The sequence below is a fragment of the Molossus molossus genome, unplaced genomic scaffold, assembly GCF_014108415.1.
Source record: "Molossus molossus isolate mMolMol1 unplaced genomic scaffold, mMolMol1.p scaffold_m16_p_24, whole genome shotgun sequence".
Lineage (NCBI taxonomy): Eukaryota > Metazoa > Chordata > Mammalia > Chiroptera > Molossidae > Molossus > Molossus molossus.
Genome location: NW_023425360.1, coordinates 3,150,885 through 3,170,529, shown reverse-complemented (window position 1 = coordinate 3,170,529; position 19,645 = coordinate 3,150,885). Strand labels below are relative to the sequence as shown.

At 42.7% G+C, this 19,645-nt stretch overlaps 1 protein-coding gene across 2 annotated transcripts in view; it reads right to left on the bottom strand.

Annotated features, from left to right (window-relative positions):
* Window positions 1-13,644, bottom strand: part of IQGAP1 (IQ motif containing GTPase activating protein 1) — a 93,976-nt gene extending 80,332 nt beyond the window's left edge. The window contains exons 1-2 of one of the 2 annotated variants that reach the window (XM_036277942.1): window positions 13,481-13,644; window positions 11,630-11,729 (exon numbers count right to left, since the gene is read on the bottom strand). In XM_036277942.1, the coding sequence (XP_036133835.1) occupies window positions 11,630-11,729; window positions 13,481-13,535 (155 nt within the window). In that variant the 5' untranslated portion in view covers window positions 13,536-13,644. Of the gene's footprint in view, window positions 1-11,629; window positions 11,730-12,731; window positions 12,959-13,480 lie in introns of those variants that run through there. The other variant, XM_036277943.1, reaches the window with a different exon arrangement.
* Window positions 13,645-19,645: the final 6,001 nt, after the last annotated feature.

Here is a 19,645-nt window from a genome sequence, read left to right as displayed (position 1 = left end):
TCCCTCTTTAAAATAAAAATAATGTCTATCTCACAGTAATGTTATATATAAATTACTATATCATCATTCTGCTTAATCACTGGTGGTTACTACTGCTGTCATTATTTATAGAAGCAGAAGTACTGCAGAGGGCTTTGGAGTCCTTGCCAAACCTGAAATCTGGATCAACCACTTACTAGGTGGGCAAGTCAACCTCTTTGAGCTTTGCTTTCTTTTCTGTTTTAGATAAGAATAAGCACCTCCTGAAACTTCAAGAATAGCTAATTAGACAATGCATACAAAGTGCTTAGCATGCCTAGCACATAAGTGCTTAATAAATGATACCGATGATGACAATGATGAAGACGAGTAAAAGGAAGAGAATAGTGACATTGGGGCAAATGGCAGAACCGGGTTTTGCGATTGGGGGGGGGGGGGCTTTATTTTTGGCTTCCTTGTAACTGTTGTAAAGGTACTTGAAGTATTAAGGTTTCTAAAACAAAATGCCTTATTGAAAAATAAATTAATTTTTCTCAACCTACAATTAAAAGCAAAATTTTTTTTAAAACAACATTTAAGCTTAAGCAAGTAAACTCTCTTTAAAATAAACCATTAACCAGATCTTTCATTTATATGTTTAAAATTCTTTGATTCACATGCTACAAAAGCAGAGGTATTGATCAGATTACCAGGAGCTCTGCCAGAAGAAACATCAAGAAGCAGAGTCCTGATTTGGTCAGGTAGGCAATGGAACCTCTGCATAAGTGGCACTTCACTCACTTTGCTCAATGATAGTCTCTAGGCAACCAAGTCACAAATTAAATAAACAGCCTCAGTAATATGAATCACTTCCGGATAGTCTTGCTTTGCCTACCATCACTTTATTACACAAATACTTCCTGTGAAAGGTTTTATTTAGTAACCACAATTGGAAACAACCAGAAGTCCATCAAATACCACATGGCTTAAAATGTTCAAAACAGTTCCTGCTACCAACAGGTATCCCCAAATTGCTTAACTAAAATTTCTGCAGAAATCAGAGATAGGTCACTATGCAAAGCCAGAAAATTAAGTTCCTAGACCATGGCAATTTAGGTCCTAAAATATATTTTTTACTATATTTTCTTTTACACAGTTGTTGCTCTGACCGCTAAGAACAGGAGAAATAGTCCAAATTAGGTCAAATCAATGATCCACTTAGCCTAATCAAACTTTCCCAACTTGATTAGTAGACAATTTATACACTCAAGCCGACCAGTTAACACTGGTTTCCTCTGGTCACATCAACTCCAAGGGGAGCCTGGCCGGTGTGGCTCAGTGATTGAGCATTGACCCATGCACCAAGAGGTCACTGGTTGAATTCCTGGTCAGGGCACATGCCCAGGTTGTAGGCCAAATCCCCAATTGGATGCATGCAAGGAGGCATCCAATCGATGTTCTCTCTCATCAATGTTTCTATCTCTCTCTCCCTCTCCCTTCCTCGCTCTTTAAAAACAATAAAGAAAAAAAATTTTTTTTAATAAATAAGAGGAATTAGTACAGTATTAAATCCAATTCTCTTGGCTACCATTTCCTTTTTTCTACCTGAAAAGGATCCTATATGTGTCACCTTATTCTTCATGAACTAATCAGACACCATTTAATTTATTGTCAAGAGTAGAGCGGAAAAAAGAGTTAATAGTCCAAAATGAAATTGCAGTAGGTCAAAGCAACCAGCATTAACAGAACCAATAGAAAAAATTCAAGATGGCAGAAATCAAATCAGTGAAGCAGAAGATATCTGTGAGACATCTAAAATGCTGATTTAACTAAGATAAACAAAATGAAGAGCAGCCATAAAACAGACTGTGCAGCTCTGGGCAGATTTGTTACACGGTTAGAATATCGGGCCTGAGGATTAAAGTATCGGTTTGATTTCTGGTGAAAGGCACATACCTGGGTTGCAGGTTCAATCCCCAGCCCATTGGCCCATTAATATTTCTCTCTCTCTCTCCCTCTCCCTCCTTTCCTCCCTTCCATTCTATCTAATAACAAATGGAAAAATATCCTCAGGTGAGGATTAACAACAACAACAAAAAACAGAAATGCCTTTTTTTAATCCTCACCCGAGGATATTTGTCTATTTATCTTCAGATAGAGTGGGAGGGAGAGAGAAAGAGAGAAACTGACTATCCCAAGCACCAAGGGGTCACCGATATGATTCTCAGTCAGAACACATGCCCAGGTTGCGGGTTCAGTCCCCACTGGGGTTCATGTAGGAAGCAACCAATTGGTATTTCTCTCTTACATCAATGTTTCTCTCCCTCTCTCTCAAAAATCAATAAAAACATACTTAAAAATAAATAAGTAAATAATAAATAAAATCAAGCTAGCTTCAGATGTTATTTCTCAATAATAAATATAAGAAAATGAAGTCATGCCTTGGCCGGTTTTGCTCAGTGGTTAGAGCGTCGGTCTGCAGTCCAGAGAGACCCAGGTTCGGTTCCCACTGAGGGCGTGTACCTCAGTTGCAGTTTGTCCCTGGCCCTGGTTGGTCGTGTGGGTGGCAACCACTAGATATGTCCCTTTCACGATGATGTTTCTCTCTCTCTCTCTCTTCCCCTCTCTCCCTCCCACTCTATCGGAACAAAAAATTGAAAAATGTCCTCGGGTGAGGATAAAATAAAAAAAAGAAAAAGAAAATGAAGTCATATACATTTTCTCAAGAGAAATGAAATATAGTTCACCATAGCAGAATACAAATTCTAGAAGTTATAACTATATGTAATCTAACATCTGAGAAAGCAGACATCAACTGCTAATAGGTAGTAATAAGATTGTTTGTTTGTTTTTATCCTCACCCGAGGCTATTTTTCCATTTTTTATACAGATAGAGTGGGAGGGAGAGAGAGGAAGGGAGAGAGAGAGAGAAACATCGATGTGAAGGGACACATCGAGTGGCTGCCACCCACACGACCAACCAGGGCCGGGGACAAACTGCAACCGAGGTACGTGCCCTTAGCGGGAACCGAACCCGGGTCTCTCTGTACCGCAGGCCGACACTCTAACCGCTGAGCCAAACCGGCCAGGGCATAAGATTGTTTTTAAATGATATCAGAATAATTTGAAAACATTATGAGAGTTAAAGACTTAGATTCTTTAAAAATATTAAATAACTAAATCAGGGAAAAGGTAACAGAATATAAAACTTCAAATTTTAGCAAGGCTTTACAAAAATTAAACAATCTATATTTTGAATTAATAGAAGATATAAACAGAAAGATTAACATCTAAGCACCATAAAATTTAAAACTGTACAGTGAAAAAACAAATGAAATAAAAAATTAAGGGAAATATTTGTAGCAAATATGACAAAAGGTTGACATTCATATTCTTTTTTTAAATTGAGGCATGATTGACATATAACATTAGTTTCAGGGGTACAACATAATAATTATATATTTGTATATATTATATAATGATCACCACTGTAAGTCAATATCCATCCCTGTACATGGTTACAAAGAAAATTTTTTTTTCTTGTGATGTGTAGATAGATCTACTATCTTAGCAACTTTCAAATATGCAATACAGTATTATTAACTGTAGGACATCCATATTATAAGAGCGCTCACAAAAGTTAACTTCATGACTCTAGAAGATGGACAACCTAAAATAAAATTGGTGAACAAATAAGTGGGGAAATATTTAACCTTTCAAGCAATCAAAGCAATATAACATTAAACTGAAATAAATTATGAACATTATGTATCCACTGAAAATAATAAAGATGACACTACAGCAATTTTAAAAATCTGAATTTGTGATTACAACAATCTAAAAATTATGTTAGACAGTTTTCCCTTGTCTTAATTTCTTTTTCCTTTATTATAAAATTCATGATAATTGTAAAAAGCAATTTAAATATACAGAAGGGCACTAAATAAAAAGGAACAGTCCTCTCACACTGTCAACCCCCATTCCACTCCCTAGAGGTAGCCTCTGTTTCTGGTGTTTCCTTTTTAAGACAAAAGCTTAAGTCTGAAGTGAAAACACTAGGGCTACCAAACTTTAGGACCTTGAAAGTGCCCAGAAAATTCCCCAGAAAAGTTTATCAATACCTCATCATCTTTATAGTAAATCAGCTTTGCCTCCAAGGACCAAGCTAAAGAATACATTTATTCAATGCCTACTGTATTTTAGACACTGTGCCAGGCACTTATCGCTCACAGCAACTCCTAAGATGCATGGTATATATCCATTCTGCAAAGGACAAATTTCAGCTCACTCCCTGAGGTTAAAGCAACTTGCAAAACAGACTCAGAACTCACACCTGCCAAAACTGAAAGTACTCATCCTTTTCACTTCACATATCATTTAAGTCAAGATTTTCAAAGACCTTTTAATCAGACTTTTTCAAGTTCTGTTTTACTTAATTATTAATGTTATGAGATTATAGTCATGACTTTTCTTAGTAATAACGATTGCTACTAACTAGCTGACTGCCTAATATTTACCAGATTACTCTTTATATTTCTTAATTATAAATTTTGTTAACTTTTGTCTCAGCTATACAGTTAGGTAAAAAGCTTTGGTGGCCACACTAGGAACTAACCTCCTCCCATTTATAACATTGTTACTATGTCAAAAGTGCTCCCAGTTTGAATCACTTTATAACAAATATACTTTTAAATGTAATCCACTTCTTATCATGGAGTCTGTCCAAGGCAGTTGCACTAAGTTTCAGAAAAGAGAATAGAGGTTTTCATTTATGTTACCATTTTAACAGTTAAGAATAAATCCCACCCCATACTTCCTCCCTTGACAATTATGAATACATGAATGCATCCAGCTGGTTGTCCCAATGTGCCACTAGACAGCCATGTGCTATGTAGCCCCTTAATCACACTGGGTCTCCTGAGGCGATTAAACTAATTTTCTCAACTGTAAAATAAGAGCTTGAGTCACCTCCTAAAAATGACCCCTTAAAATCTTTAAGTAATATTCCTCCACTGGAAAATTCTGGTAGGCAAGCTGTTCTTCCTAGTTACCTCACCTATCTATTTTATTTTCTTGCCTCTTCAATGTCTTTAACTTCTGTTTTCAGGATCACAGTGGGCCAGCCTGGATCTATCCAGATGTTACTAGAATTCTGATCCCACTTAGAGGAGAAGAGACCTGAAGACCCCATCCCAGCAAATGTTCGATGCCAACAACAAAAACACACGCACAAAAGAGAATCTGTTCTCAAGACCTGATTTCTTTCCAAGATATTTTTTCAACTCCCCTAAATTACAGAAGGTAAAGTGCCTCTATTTAGTGCTAAGAGCTTGTTAACACCATGGAGTTTCTGAAAGTCTCTAACCAGCTACAGCCCTTACTTTCCCTTTTATATGGGGGAGTGTGCCTTGCCCTTTGAGCTGGGGTATGGAGACTGAGCAGGAAGAAGGTGGCTCATGACAGGCTTGATATGGCATACCAGCAAGCCTCTCAAAGAAGGAATCCTAAATCTAACTGAGCGTGTGCTGGAATTAACCTTTCTTCCTGTGACCTTGACCCTACCTAACTGAATTTAATCCCGTTTTCAGTACTACTCATGTAGTCTACTTACCTTCAGATTGCCCTACCTCATATATTCTCTTCCTTGGTGTTTTTTCATTTTTTTGTTTTGTTTACCTGATCTATTTTTCCTGATCTACTACTTCTTTCTGTGCAAGACCTGAACATCTACCATACCTCACATATTTAAATCTCATCTCTTTCACTTCAGTAAAAATGCTATTCATCTCTACTGCTCTTTACAAATGTAAAGCCCAATTAGAAAAGACAAAAGGATAAAAATAAACCCACATTTAAGCATAAACATATAATTTAAAATGTCCCCCTTTATAAAATCCTTGATCTGTTATGTAGCCCTTAGCAAAAAGATATTTCATTAGAAAATAACTTAATTTCTACATTGAAGTTATTCTCCAAACAATAAAGAAAAACAGAAACTCTGTATTTCCTACTTCCCAACCACTCCCAGTGCACACGTTTATGGAATCACTCCTAAATTTCCCCAGTTAACTTTTTGGGGAAACACAAACCACAACACACTCTCGTTTCTCTATACACCCTCTTACTAAAATGTACTGTCTCCACACATTCATATTCACACTCTGCACACTCTTCTCTCTTCCCACTAAGGAGCTCTGTTACAGGTACATGAGAAAACCGAGTGCCCTAGGATACACAATGGGGCCACTGTACTACAAGGTGGAGCTTTTAGTGGGAGGAGTAGCAGTCTTATAAATAGAACTAAAGAGGGGAACCTTTTCTCCCTTGGATCTCTCTGATCTTTCTTCCTGGCCTTGGAACCGGTGTAAATTCCAAATCTTGGGGCTCCTCCAATTGGGAGGGGTAGAGATTACAAAGGAAACGGGATGGGGCCAATCCAAAAGGCAAATTGGGCTTGTGCTAGAGGGGAAAGGGGCCCCAGCAGCAGAGGCACAGCCCAGTTCTGCAGGTTAGGAGACACAACTGGAGCTGAAGTCCCAAGCTCATAAGGAAGAGCATGTGATCTGTCTGCGGTACACCTCAAACACTTTGGCGGGGGGGGGGGGGGTGGGGGGCAGCAGCTACAGTAGGTGTTTTTCTCAGCATGACATTCCCGGGCTTCTTTTCCTAACCCTGACTAGTTGTCAAATCTAAACTGGTGCTTCCAAAGTTGATTTTCTAATCAAAGCTTTAAACAAAAAAAATCACCATATCCAGATTTTATAAGATTGCCTCCATAAAATAAACCAAACACATTTCCACAATGCCAAGCCAGCAGGCACAGTATACCAGGGCAAATATGCCACTATTATGTCTTCCCTTAGAACCAAAGCATAAAAAATAAAGTCTAGCACAAATGTCTCACTGCCTTAGTCACCTCCTAAGTATGTAAAATCACCCAACTAACAATGCCCCAGGGGATCATGGCCCCCTGGATGGGTTTTAAAGGAAATAGGCTACCTTCCTATACTGGAAAAAACACCTGACAAATGAAATAAATGCCTTGCCAGGGCAGCAACTGAAAAAGGAAATGTGATTATAAAAGCATCATTCTATTCAGGCTATAATATCCCAGCACAGGCAAACTTCAAAAATGTTTTAAATCTTGTTTTACAACCAGAAGGGACCATCAGAACCACTAGAAGCATTTATAATATACAGGTGTCTGGACCTTCCAGCCCAGATCTACTGAACCAGAAACTCTATGGTAAGGCCTGGATTTCTGTTTTTGTGTGTGTTTTTTTTTAAGTTTCTCAAGTGATTCTACTACAAACGCCTAGTTAAGAACCACTCTATAAAATGATGACAATTATTCTTCAATCTAGAAAACTACCAGTATCCTGGCCAGTGTGACTCAGCGGTTGAGTGTGGACCATGCACCAAGAGGTTACCAGTCTGATTCGTAGTCAGGGCACATACCCGGGTTGTGGGCCCAATCCCCAATGGGGGGGCGTGCAAGAAGCAGGCAAGATATTCTCTCTCATCGATGTTTCTATCTCTCTCTCCCTCTCCCTTCCTCTCTCTCTAAAATAAGTATATATATATAGTTGTTTTTAAAAAAACTGCAAGTAGACCATGAAACTAGCTTCAGTTTCCTCACTGAAATGAGATGATTGAAATAGATTAGCGGCTGCAAGAGGGTGTCAGCCAAGACACCCTCTGTAACAAGGAAATTTTATTGTAGAAACCCAATATTAAAACAAAAGCAGAGCCCTGGCCAGTTTGCTCAGTGGTTAGAGCGTCAGCCTGTGGTTCAGAGAGACCCGGGTTCAGTTCCCGCTAAGGGCATGTACCTCGGTTGCAGTTTGTCCCCGGCCCCGATTGGGTTGTGCAGGTGGCAGCCACTTGATGTGTCCTTTTTACGTTAATATTCCTCTCTCTCTCTCTCCCTCCCACTCTATCTGAACAAAAAATGGAAAAATGTCCTCAGGTGAGGATAAAAAAAAAAGCAGAACCTATCTGAAAAAATAATGACAGAAAACTTCCCTTACCTGGTGAAAGAAATGAACATACAAGTCCAGGAAGCCCAGAGTCCCAAACAAGATGAATACAAAGAGGCCCACACCAAGACACATCATAATCAAAATGCCAAAGGTTAAAGACAGAGAGACTCTTATTTAGTTAGTTATTTATTTTATCCTCACCTAAGGACATTTTTGCATTTATCTTCAAATAGAACAGGAGGGAGAGAGGGAGGAAGAGAGAGAAACATCAATGTGAGAGAGACACATGAGTGGTTGCCACCCACACAACCGCAACCGGGGCCGGGGACAAACTGTAACCGAGGTATGTGCCCTTAGCAGGAACCAAACCTGGGACTCTGTGGTCCTCAGGCCAATGCTCTAACCGCTGAGCCAAACCAGCCAGGGCCAAAGAGAGACTCTTAAAAGCAGCAAGAGAGCCCAGCTGGTGTGGCTCAGTGGATTGAGCGTTGTCCCATGGACTGACAGGTCCCAGGTCAATTTCCAGTTAGAGAACATGTCCGGGTTGCGAGCTCAATCCCCAGTACTGGGAGTGCAAGAGGCAGCCAACTCTCTCTCCCTTCCTCTCTCTCTAAAAAAAAAATCAATAAAAACATATTTAAATAAATAAATAAAAGTAGTAAGAGAAAAGCAGTTAGTTACCTACTTTGCAGGCTAGAAAGGAATGGCAAGAAATAGTCAAAGTGATGAAAAGTAAACACCTACAACCAAGATTACTCTACCCAGCAAAGCTATCATTTAGAATTGAAGGTTAAAGAGCTTCCCAGACAAGCCCTGGCCAGTTTGGCTCAGCGGTTAGAGCGTCGGCCTGCGGTCCAGAGAGACCCGGGTTCGGTTTCTGCTAAGGGCGTGTACCTCGGTTGTCCCCGGCCCTGGTTGGGTTGTGCGGTGGCAGCCACTCGATGTGTTCCTTTCACGTTGATGTTTCTCTCTCTCTCTCTCCCTCCCTCCCACTCTATCTGAACAAAAAATGGAAAAATGTCCTCAGGTGAGGATAAAAAAAAAGAGCTTCCCAGACAAGAAAAAGCTAAGTTCATCACCACCAAACCAGCATTACATGAAATGTTAAAGGACAATAAAACTACAATAAATACATATAAATTAAAAAAAAACAAAAAAAAAAAACCAGAGCCCTGACTGGGTAAATCAGTGGTTAGAGGGTTAGAGCGTTGTCTCAGTCCACCGAGATTGAAGGTTCAATCCCCCATCAGAGCACATATAAGAATCAACCAATGGATGTATAAATTAGTAGAATCAATCAATCTCTCTCTCTCTTTCTCTCTCCCTTCCTCTCTCTCTAAAAATCAATAAATTAAAAAAAAGAAAGAAAGAAAAGTAGAACTGCTTTGGATGCAGGAAGGAAGGTAAGTTGGGTCATCTCAACAGAGTCACCAAGGTTTCAGAGTACAAACTGGCCAGCTGCAGATTCCAAATTCTTTGACCTTCCAAAACTAGATCTAGTCTACAAAGGAGAAGCAGAGGACTTCATATTCTTGTTCAAGGAATCCTTACAAACTCTGCATAAGAATTAACCCCTTTTGTAATAACATATTCATCTGGTGTCTAACCTTCCATTTAAAAAAACAATTCTCCCCACCTAAATCATCGCTAATCCCACTCCATCCCTCCCACAGTCTCCTGGAAGGGCTTCAAGTTTAGAAAAGAAGATTAGATTCAAGAGGACACACCAAATGCATGTTAGGTAGCCCCAGGGACAGGAAGAAAGAGAATGGGACCAGAAAAGAGCACAAAGGGGACTCCACTGTGTCTTTATATATATATATATATATTTTATCGATTTCTTTCTTTTTTTTAATCCTCACCCGAGGATATTTTTCCATTTTTTGTACAGATAGAGTGAAAAGGAGAGAGAGGAAGGGAGAGAGAGAGAGAAAATCGACGTGAAGGGACACATCGAGTGGCTGCCACCCGCACGACCAACCAGTGCCGGGGACAAACTGCAACCGAAGTACGTGCAACTGAAGTACGTGCCCTTAGCGGGAACCGAACCCGGGTCTCTCCAGACCGCAGGCCGACGCTCTAACAGCTGAGCCAAACCGGCCAGGGCTATTTTATCGATTTCTTAGAGACAGAGATAAAAACTTCGATGTCAGCCCTGGCCGGTTTGGCTCAGCGGTTTCAGCATCGGCCTGCGGTCCAGAGAGATCCGGGTTTGGTTCCCGCTAAGGGCATGTACCTTGGTTGCGGTGTGTCCCCGGCCCTGGTTGGTCGTGCGGGTGGCAGCCACTCGATGTGTCCCTTTCACGTCGATGTTTCTCTCCCTCTCTCTCTCCCAGTCTATCTGAACAAAAAATGGAAAAATGTCCTCAGGTGAGGATAAAAAAAACAAAAAATTTCTATGTACTTTGATGTCAGAGAGGAACATCGATTGGCTGCCTCTTGCACACCCCCTACTGGGGATCGAACCCACAACCAGGGCACATACCCTGACCAGAAATGAAACCAGGACCTCTCAGTCCATGCAACTGGGACCTCTGAGTCCATGGAATGATGCTCAATCCACTGAGCCACACCGCCAGGCTCCACTATATCTTTTTTTTTTTTCTTTTCTTATCCTCACCAGAAAGCATTTTTCCACTTTTTGTTCAGATAGAGTGGAAGGGAGAGAGAGAGAAACATCGACATGAAAGGGACACATCAAGTGGTTGCTACCTGCACGACCGAACCTGGGCCGGGGACAAACCGCAACCAAGGTACATGCCCTTAGCGAGAACCAAACCTGGGTCTCTCTGGACCGCAGGCCGACGCTCTATTTGCTGAGACAAACTGGCCAGGGCTCCACTATGTCTTTTTGAGAGGAAAGGGAAAGATCTGAAGGGCTAACATTTGTTCCTTCTGAAATACATAGATGTTTGCTGTACTGTTCTCGGACTTTCCTGTAGCATTTTAATATTTTCAGAATTAAAACACACACACAAAAAAAACTTGTTTATTGGTAACATTTAAAACCTCCATGACCTTCATTAGACTATGAATCAGAACGACTTTCATTATCTCTTGCTGGCCTTTTTCACCAAAGCTCACTTATAGGATACCTGATCTGTAATTACATCTTTCTACCCTGAGACATTCAAAGGAATACAGCACCAGAACAAAAGAAATACACAACAGATAGCAAACCAACACTAAGAATAAGACCACAAGGTCTTGAAACATCTGAAAAAGAAAAAGAACAGCTGTACATTCACCTCACAAAGAATGCAGAGGATGCTGCCTTTGGTAAGCTGTCTTTGAATACTGCCAAATGGATAGACCTATACTCATAGCACTACCAAGGTGTAAAGGAACTCAATTCATCTATAAATCAAAAACAGTGAAGAACCAGTGAAACATTAAAGCCAAGAAGTTCAAATTCTAAAAATGCTACTTCTCCCCCACAGCTGGTAGTGCCCCAAACATGCACCATAAACATAAAACAGAACAACATAAATCTGAACATTGTTCAGTATACAAAAATGCCCATCAGTGTTTCATGAATAAAATACCATCAAGGTTACTTGCTCCCATGAATAATACCCTACCTATACTCACTCCTTCAAACCACCAGCCTCCCTCAGGCACATCTACAACATACTCAGAGAGATCTTTATCTGTATTCCCAATCTTCTTTCCAGTCAACCAATCTTTACCTCTTTGCTTCTTCCAAATGACAAAGGTATTCGTAAGCCACATTCTGACGTCTCCTTTCATCCATTTCCTCTGCAGTGAGTCTCTCATTATCCAGGACAGCTGAAACATGAAAGAATATGAACAGAATCTGTAACCTTTCTGAGCGATAACAGAATACCACATCATCAAATTCCTGCTTGTCACTTAGAGTCAGGGCAACCTGTAGACGGGTGGATAGCCAGGGGCACTGCAATGGAACTATGGGATTTCAACTATCCCCATCTTATCCTTTTTTTTTTTTAAGTATGATACTATGAACATGTGCTATATTTTAGCATAACTTGAAAAATAATAACTTGACCTATTGGGCCAAAGCTGCCCTAGTCCATCTGCCAGACTCTTTCTAAATACGGAACTGATCATGTAGTTTCCCTCTTTTATGAATAACTAAAGCCAGCAGCAGTCCAGTCATTGAGAACAAAGTGCAGTGACTGTGCTAAGCGTGGTATATGCATTCTCTCAATGAAGCCCCACAACAATCCCGTGATTATCACTCCCATTTTACAGATGAGAAGATTGAGGCCGGGTGGTCTCAGCCCCCCGGTAGACAGTGGTGGGGCCTGGAGTCAAACCTAGGCAATCCATCTCGAAAGCCTGCGTGAGCACTGAACCTGGAAGCAGTCTACAGTACCTCCTGCACGGGCACTCAGGGTGTCCAGAATAAATTCCTTACTCCTCGGCATGGCATTCAAGGCCTTTCCCAGTGTAGCTCCAACTGCTTTCGGAAACTCTCCTCCCTCTCCCTGCCCTTCCTCCCACCACGGTGCCCTCCACACCACACCTTCCAGTGCCTTTTACGTTCAATACCTGAATGTATGCTCTTCCCTCTTCAAGTCCTATCTACTGCCCCATGAGACCTGACAGCATACTTCAAGGCTCAGCTCAAATGTCACCACCTGTGGGACCCCTCCCTTCCCCAAGCTGGTCCTCACCCACGCTGTGTATGCCGAGCTTTTTTCACGCATCTTTTATCTTTATTATATCTTATTATCGCCGGGTTGTCCACCTGCCTGTCTCCCCGGACTGAAACGTTCTTTGAAGGCTGGGCCTGGTCTTACTCACCTTTAATTTCACCAACGGGACACAATGCCTCACAGATAACTGTTGATGAGGGAAATTAGCCTAAATACAGATTACTCCCAGGGTCTAACATAAAACCGAAAACCTCAAGACTCCAGAGGACTTTGATCGGTGGTAACTGTCCCGCCTGCAGGTCAATGACGTCCCAGGGGCAGCTACGGAAAATGAGGAAGTCAGGGGGCTTTTTTTTGTTGTTTTGGTTTTTTTTTTTTTTCTTCACTTTTGAAATCCTGACGAGGGAACTGAGTCGAGAAAGCTGAAGTGACTTGCCCAGGGCCGCACCTCGGCTCGCCCGGGGCCGGGCAGGTCTGGACCCGGGGTCTCCCCCGCCGGCAGCACCAGGGCAGCAGCTCCCCAGGAAGGAGCAGCAGAGCCCCGTCTCCAGCCCTCGAGACACGCCCTGCACGGTCCTCCTGCCACCTCACCCCAGGCCGGCCCCTCAATCTCGGCCGAGCTGGGCAGCGGGCGGCGCTGGGTGAGGCCCTCCAGCCGCAACGCGCCAGCTGAAGCGTGGACGCCGCCTGGGTGCCCCCCCGCCGCCTCGGAGCCCGAGGGGCGCGGGCCGGGAGCCACGAGCCCGCCACCACCCCCACCCACCGCCCCGGCTCTTCCGGGTCCGCGCGGCCCAAGCCGCCCTGCCCCACCCGCCCGGCCGAGCCCCCAGGGAAACGGCGCCAAGGAGGCAGGGAGCCCGGCCCCGAAACCCCCGCTCCACGGAGCCCCGCACTCACAGCCATAGTGCGGCCGGGACACGCCCAGTCCGTCAGCCTCGTCGGTGGCGGACATGGCGGCTGAGCGCAGGTCTCTGCTGAGGAAGCGCTGAGACCTTGGAGGCGCGGGCGGCGGCGGCTGCAGCTCCTGCCGAGTGCGCGGGCTGCCCTGGTCCCCGAGGCCCCGCCCCGCAGCCCCGCCCCGGCGGCCCCACCCTGCCAAGCCGATGGGAACGGGCGGGAGGAGGCGGGGCCCGAGAGACCTGCTCCGCCCCTTGCTCCGCCCACATCCCGCCCCGCGCCCCTAGGAGCGGCCGAGAGGCGGAAGAAAGGAGGCGGAGCCCGACACCGCCCTGGTGCCTTAACCTCTCTGGCCGCCACCTCCTCCGCACCTCCGACAAAAAAGCTGCCATTGTCGGTGTTTTGAAATAAGAAACGTGGCCGCCTTCCCTTCCCCTGCCTGCCGAGCTGATCTCTGCACCAAAGGGCTCAAAGAGGGGGTCCTTTGAAGTGGCCCAGGTTGTTCTTATTGGACACAAGCAGGACCCAACTGCCGCAAGGGACTGCAGAGTCTGGCAGTCTGACCTCAGTTCTCTCTTAGATTCGCCAGCAGACTCCAGATTTTAACTGCGCTGCCCTCCTAGTAGTTGAGAAATGAATGCTAAAGCAGGAGAGCTAGCCCTGGCCCGTGTGGCTCAGCTGGCTGAGCGTTGTCCCATGCACGAGGTCGCGGGTTCCATTCCCAGTCAGGGCACATGCCTGGGATTGCAAGCTCCATCCCCACCCAGGAAGGGGCCTGCAGGAGGCAGCTGATCATGTTTCCTCTCTTTCTCTCTAAAATCAGTGAAACACATAGTTTTAAAAATAATAAATAAATAAGTAAATAAATAAAGCAAGCAAGCAGGAGAACTGTGTTCCTTTCCTTACATTCTTTTAGGGGACTCTGCCCCTTTTAGAGCTCTTCCCCTTGCACCTTGTGTGCTACCCTTACAATGATTGATATTAAACAGAATTCTGTCCTCAGCCCTCTTCCTTTTATTGTCTACACTTTCTGAGTAACTATCCACGCTTACCTTAAACTGCTGAACTGTTGAAGAGCCCTCTCTCTCTCTCTCTACATACACACACACACACACACACACACACACACACACACACACAAATTATGAACTAATATATTGTGATACTATTTTTGCTCTAAAGGTATATACATATAGATGTGCATATGAATAGGGAGAAAACCTTGTAGCATATACACCAATATATTCACTATGGTTTCTCAAGAGGGTAAACTAAAAAGTGTATTTGTGTGGGATTTGTTCACTTATTTGCTTCTTTGTATTTACTAAGTTTTCTACAATGAGCTACTTGAAATACTACTTGTCAGTAAGTATAAAGTTAGTAAATATGAAATGAATAAATAAAATTGCAATAATGAGCTAAATTGTCATTTTGGGAGTTAGAATTTGTTCATGACCTCAAGAATTTACAAGACTCATGGAATGGAGCAATATGAACAGGATAGCTTCAGATAAGAAGCATAACAGAGGTTTCTCTGAGCCTGGAATACCTTTTAGCCTCTTATCGGCCTGGGAAACTCCTACTCAACTTGCCAGACTCAACTCAAATGTCACCTCTACCCCGCGGCTAAATTAATCACTTCCTTGTTTATTTCCCAGGAGCTCTTTTTAAAAAAAAATAAATTATATAAATAAATATATATTATATATATATACACACACATATATATGTGTGTATTTTGTTTTGTTTTTTAGAGAGGAGACATCAATTTGTTGTTCCACTTATCTACATACTCATTGGTTGATTCTTTTACATGCCCTGACTGATTGAACCTGCAACTTTTGAGTATTGGGTCGATGCTCTAACCATCTGAGCTACCCAGCCAAGGCCCCAGGAGCACTTTAAAAACCATATGTCTTCAGCCCTGGCCGGTTTGGCTCAGCGGTTAGAGCGTTGGCCTGCGGTCCAGAGAGACCCGGGTTTGGTTCCCGCTAAGGGTATGTGCCTTGGTTGCAGTTTGTCCCTGGCCCTGGTTGGGTTGTGCGGGTGGCAACACTCGATGTGTCCCTTTCACGTCCATGTTTCTCTCTCTCTCTCTCTCCCTCCCACTCTATCTGAACAAAATATGGAAAAAATGTCCTCGAGTGAGGATTAAAAAAAAAATTAAAAAAATAAAAACCATATGTCTTCAAAAATAAGTCCCAAATTTTTTCACATTATAATACTTTAGAAATCAGGATAGGTCTTACAATCAGTATTTTTTTTTCCCCCTTTATTGATTTTAGAGAGAGAGGAAGTGAGAGGGGGAGAGAGATAGAAACATCGATGAGAGAGAACATCGATTAGCTGCCTCCTGCATGCCCCCCACTGGGGTTCAGGCCCACAGCCTGGGCATGTGCCTTGACCAGGAGTCAAACCGGCAACCTTTAGGTGCATGGGTCGACGCTCAACCACTGAGCCACACCAGCCGGGCTACAATCAGTATTAAAAGAAACTAGACAGATGCCAGGTAGACAGAGAAGTCAGTGGAAAAGTAACATAACTGTCATTGCTTGCAGATGTGTACTTTTAACTAAATTCTCGGTAAAGGTCAAAAAACTTTCGGAACTAGAATTGATGACAGCTTCACATTTTAGGAGTGGCTGCATGGATCCAAATAGAGTTAGACTCTTCACGAAAATCATGGCTCATTGATTTAAAAAAGAGGCTAGTAATTCCAGTGATAAGTTTCTACTGTTGTCTATCAAGTTTTTAAAAACATATACATTTGACCCAGTAGGTGTGGCTTAGTGGATTGAGCATCTTCCCATGGACTAAGAGGTCCCAGTTTAATTCTCAGTCAGGGCACATGCCAGGGTTGTGGCTAGATCCCCAGTAGGGGGCATGCCGGAGGCAGCAGATCAATGTTTCTCACATCGATGTTTCTCTCTCTCTCCCTCCCTCTCTCTAAAAATCAATAAAAACATATTTTAAAATATACACATACATTTGATAAGATATTCTTAATGTCTCAAAAGGTTGTTGGAACTTGATGGTGCATTCCACAATCAAAGGTATCTTGCCCTGGCCGGTTTGGCTCAGCAGTTGAAGTGTTGGCCTGCGGACAAGAGAGTCCCGGGTTCGGTTCCCACTAGGGGCACGTGCCAAAAAAAAAAAAAAAGGTATCTTCAATTCCAGGAAGTGTGTGACCTTATACAGCTGTATTATAGCACTTAGCTCACTGAATTACAGTTATTTACCTGTCCATCTTTCCAGACAGATCATTAACACCTCAAAGAGAGAAAAGTGGGTAAATACACTCAGTGTGAAGTTAACAAATGTAACATCCTTCCTGTTGGATGGGCCATTGCCTGTTGTAAAGATGGAGGAGGCCACATGGAAAAGATCCTGAGAAGCCAAGAGTGACCCCTGGCTAACAGCAAGGCAACAGGGACCTTGATCTACAACAGAAAGGAACTTGTTTCTATTGATGACCTGAATGATCTCAGAAGCAAATTTTTCCTCCGATCCTCACAGTAAGAGCTCAGCCCAGTAGACATTTTGAGTTCCACCTTGTAAGACTTGAGCAAAGAATCCAGCCAAGCTTGCCCAGACTTCAGTAGAAAACTAATACATATACCCAAGGACATTTGGGTATATGGTGGGGATGGGGGCACGATGAGGTGGTTCACAGGTAGTGTTGTCAAATACGCTGATGATAAAATTTTGCAAAAAAAGGGTCTATAATTACCTGGGCACCCAGCTCCTCTCAGATAGGACTGACTCTGCACATTCATGAGTCCTTTGAGCAGATGTAGCCAATAATAAAGTGAGTGCTCCATCTGATCTATGAAATCCCTGATTTCATTTCTGTCTTCCTTGATTAAACTCAGGCTAGAGTTAGAACAAAGAGGACAACATAACAGCAAATTACAAAATACCATCCGCTGTGCCTCAGTTAAGACCCAGTTTTCATCTTTAGTAAACTTTAAGTGTTACCTATCACTATTTAACTGTCCTTTACTTCTTCATTTGAAGAAAACTTAATTTGTTTTATACTTCAACTATTCAGATATTCTGGATCTTGTGTCTGAGCATAGTTCCTGCCAGGTATTTTGACTTGAGACACATTTTCAACCTCATGGTTTTTCAGAAGGCAGCAAAAGTTTTAAACTACCTGTTTATAATTGCAGACATATACCAACTGCTCACCATGTTCCAGAACGTGCTAAATGCTCTCTATATATTGCCTTATTTATTCCTCACAATGACCCCATGAAGAAAATAGATTTATCTCCATGTTATAAAAAATAAAATAAAATAAAATAAAATAAAATAAAAAAACAGGCACAAAGAGGTTTGGTATTTTGCTCAAGTCATAAGATTGAGAGTTAGGAATCAGGCCTAGGTCTTCCTGATTCTAAAATCTCTGGCATATCATTATTTAACATCACATGCCAGTTTATAGATGGACTATCACTGAGAAGGCATTTATTCACTTCCTGCACATGCCAAATTGCCTCTAAAAACCCTTCAACAAACATTTATGAACACTCCACAGACAACTGACAACAGAGACCTGGAAGTTGTGGGAGGAAGCCAAGAAGTCAGCCCGGAATGGAGTTGGGTCTTTGGTTTCCAGGCTGGGGTTAGAATGGGCCACAAGACACTGCTACAGACTCAAGGCTAAAGACAAAAGATAAATATAAGGACCCATCAAGAGACACAATTAGGAACCATAAGCCACGTCAAAGTATGTAGAAAAGAGAGGCAGATGGGGAAAAGACTTCACAAGACTAGGTCCTGAGATGAGCCTGCATGCGCAGGGTTTCCTCATGGTATGCATTTAAACATCTACAGAATGACAATGGGTTACTAGCATCAATAGCTACACTGTATTTAGTACACAAATGACAGATTCAAAGCAAAAGCCATGCTTAATAATAAAAGCAAGCTTCTGGCTTCAGGATCCCTAGAATACCTCTTAAAGAATCTGATGGGGCCCTGGCCAGTTTGGCTCAGCGGTTAGAGTGTTGGCCTGTGGTCCAGAGAGACCCAGGTTCGGTTACCACTAAGGGCACGTACCTTGTACCTCAGCTGCTGTTTGTCCCCAGCTCTGGTTGGGTCATGCAGGAGGCAGCCATTCGATTTGTAGCTTTCACGTTGATGTTTCTCTCTCTCTCTCTCTCTCTGCCTCTCTCTCCTTCCCATTCTATCTGAACAAAAAATGGAAAAATGTCCTTGGGTGAGGATAAAAAAAAAAGAATCTGATAGGCAGCTAAAACAGGTGGGATTGACCTGCCATCCTGGCTTCGGGGAGAAAAGCCAAACACTTGCATCCTGGGACCTCATTGTGAACAAAGAATCTAGTATCTAGGGCAGAAGACAGGGTCACACCAGGAGAAAAAGCAGGAAAGGAAAGTTGATGCCAGAGCCCATGTAAGGGTCTTAAATTCTACATTAAGGAGATTCAATTCTCTTCAGTAGACAATAGGAAAGTAAAGTTTTTATTTTTTTGAAGTCTTTTTTTTTTTTTATCCTTACCCGAGGACACTTTTCCATTTTTTGTTGTTGTTGTTGTTCAGATAGAGTGGGAGAGAGTGAGAGGAAGAGAGAGAGAAAAATCAACGTGAAAGGGACACATCGAGTGGCTGTCACTCGCACGACCCAACTAGGGCCAGGGACAAACTGCAACCAAGATACATGCCCTTAGTGGGAATCGAACCCAGGTCTCTTTGGACCGCAGGCTGATGCTCTAACCGCTGAGCCAAACCCGCCGGGGCGGAAAGTAAAGTTTTGAATAGCTGGGGAGGGGTATAAACAAAAACAAAAATTTACGAAATGTTTGCTTTGCACTAAGTACTAACAAGGGCATGAAGTTGAATTAAACATAGTCCCTGCCTTTAAACAAGTACACAAATGACTTTACAAGGTGAAATTAAAAGATGTAGAAAGGGTTACAGCGATCCAAAGGAGATCCCTTCTGCCTGATGGTGCAGATCTGGAAAAACTTCATGGAGAGGAAGGGTTTTAAAGGGGCCTTGAAGAATGAGTACTTTAGAATGCCCTAAAGAAGCTACATGAACCACCTATAAACTTGTAAAAAGTTGTTCAACTTCCCTGCTAATCAGAGAGATGCACATTAAAACCACAGTGCGATGTTAATCATACCCCTCAGATTGGAAA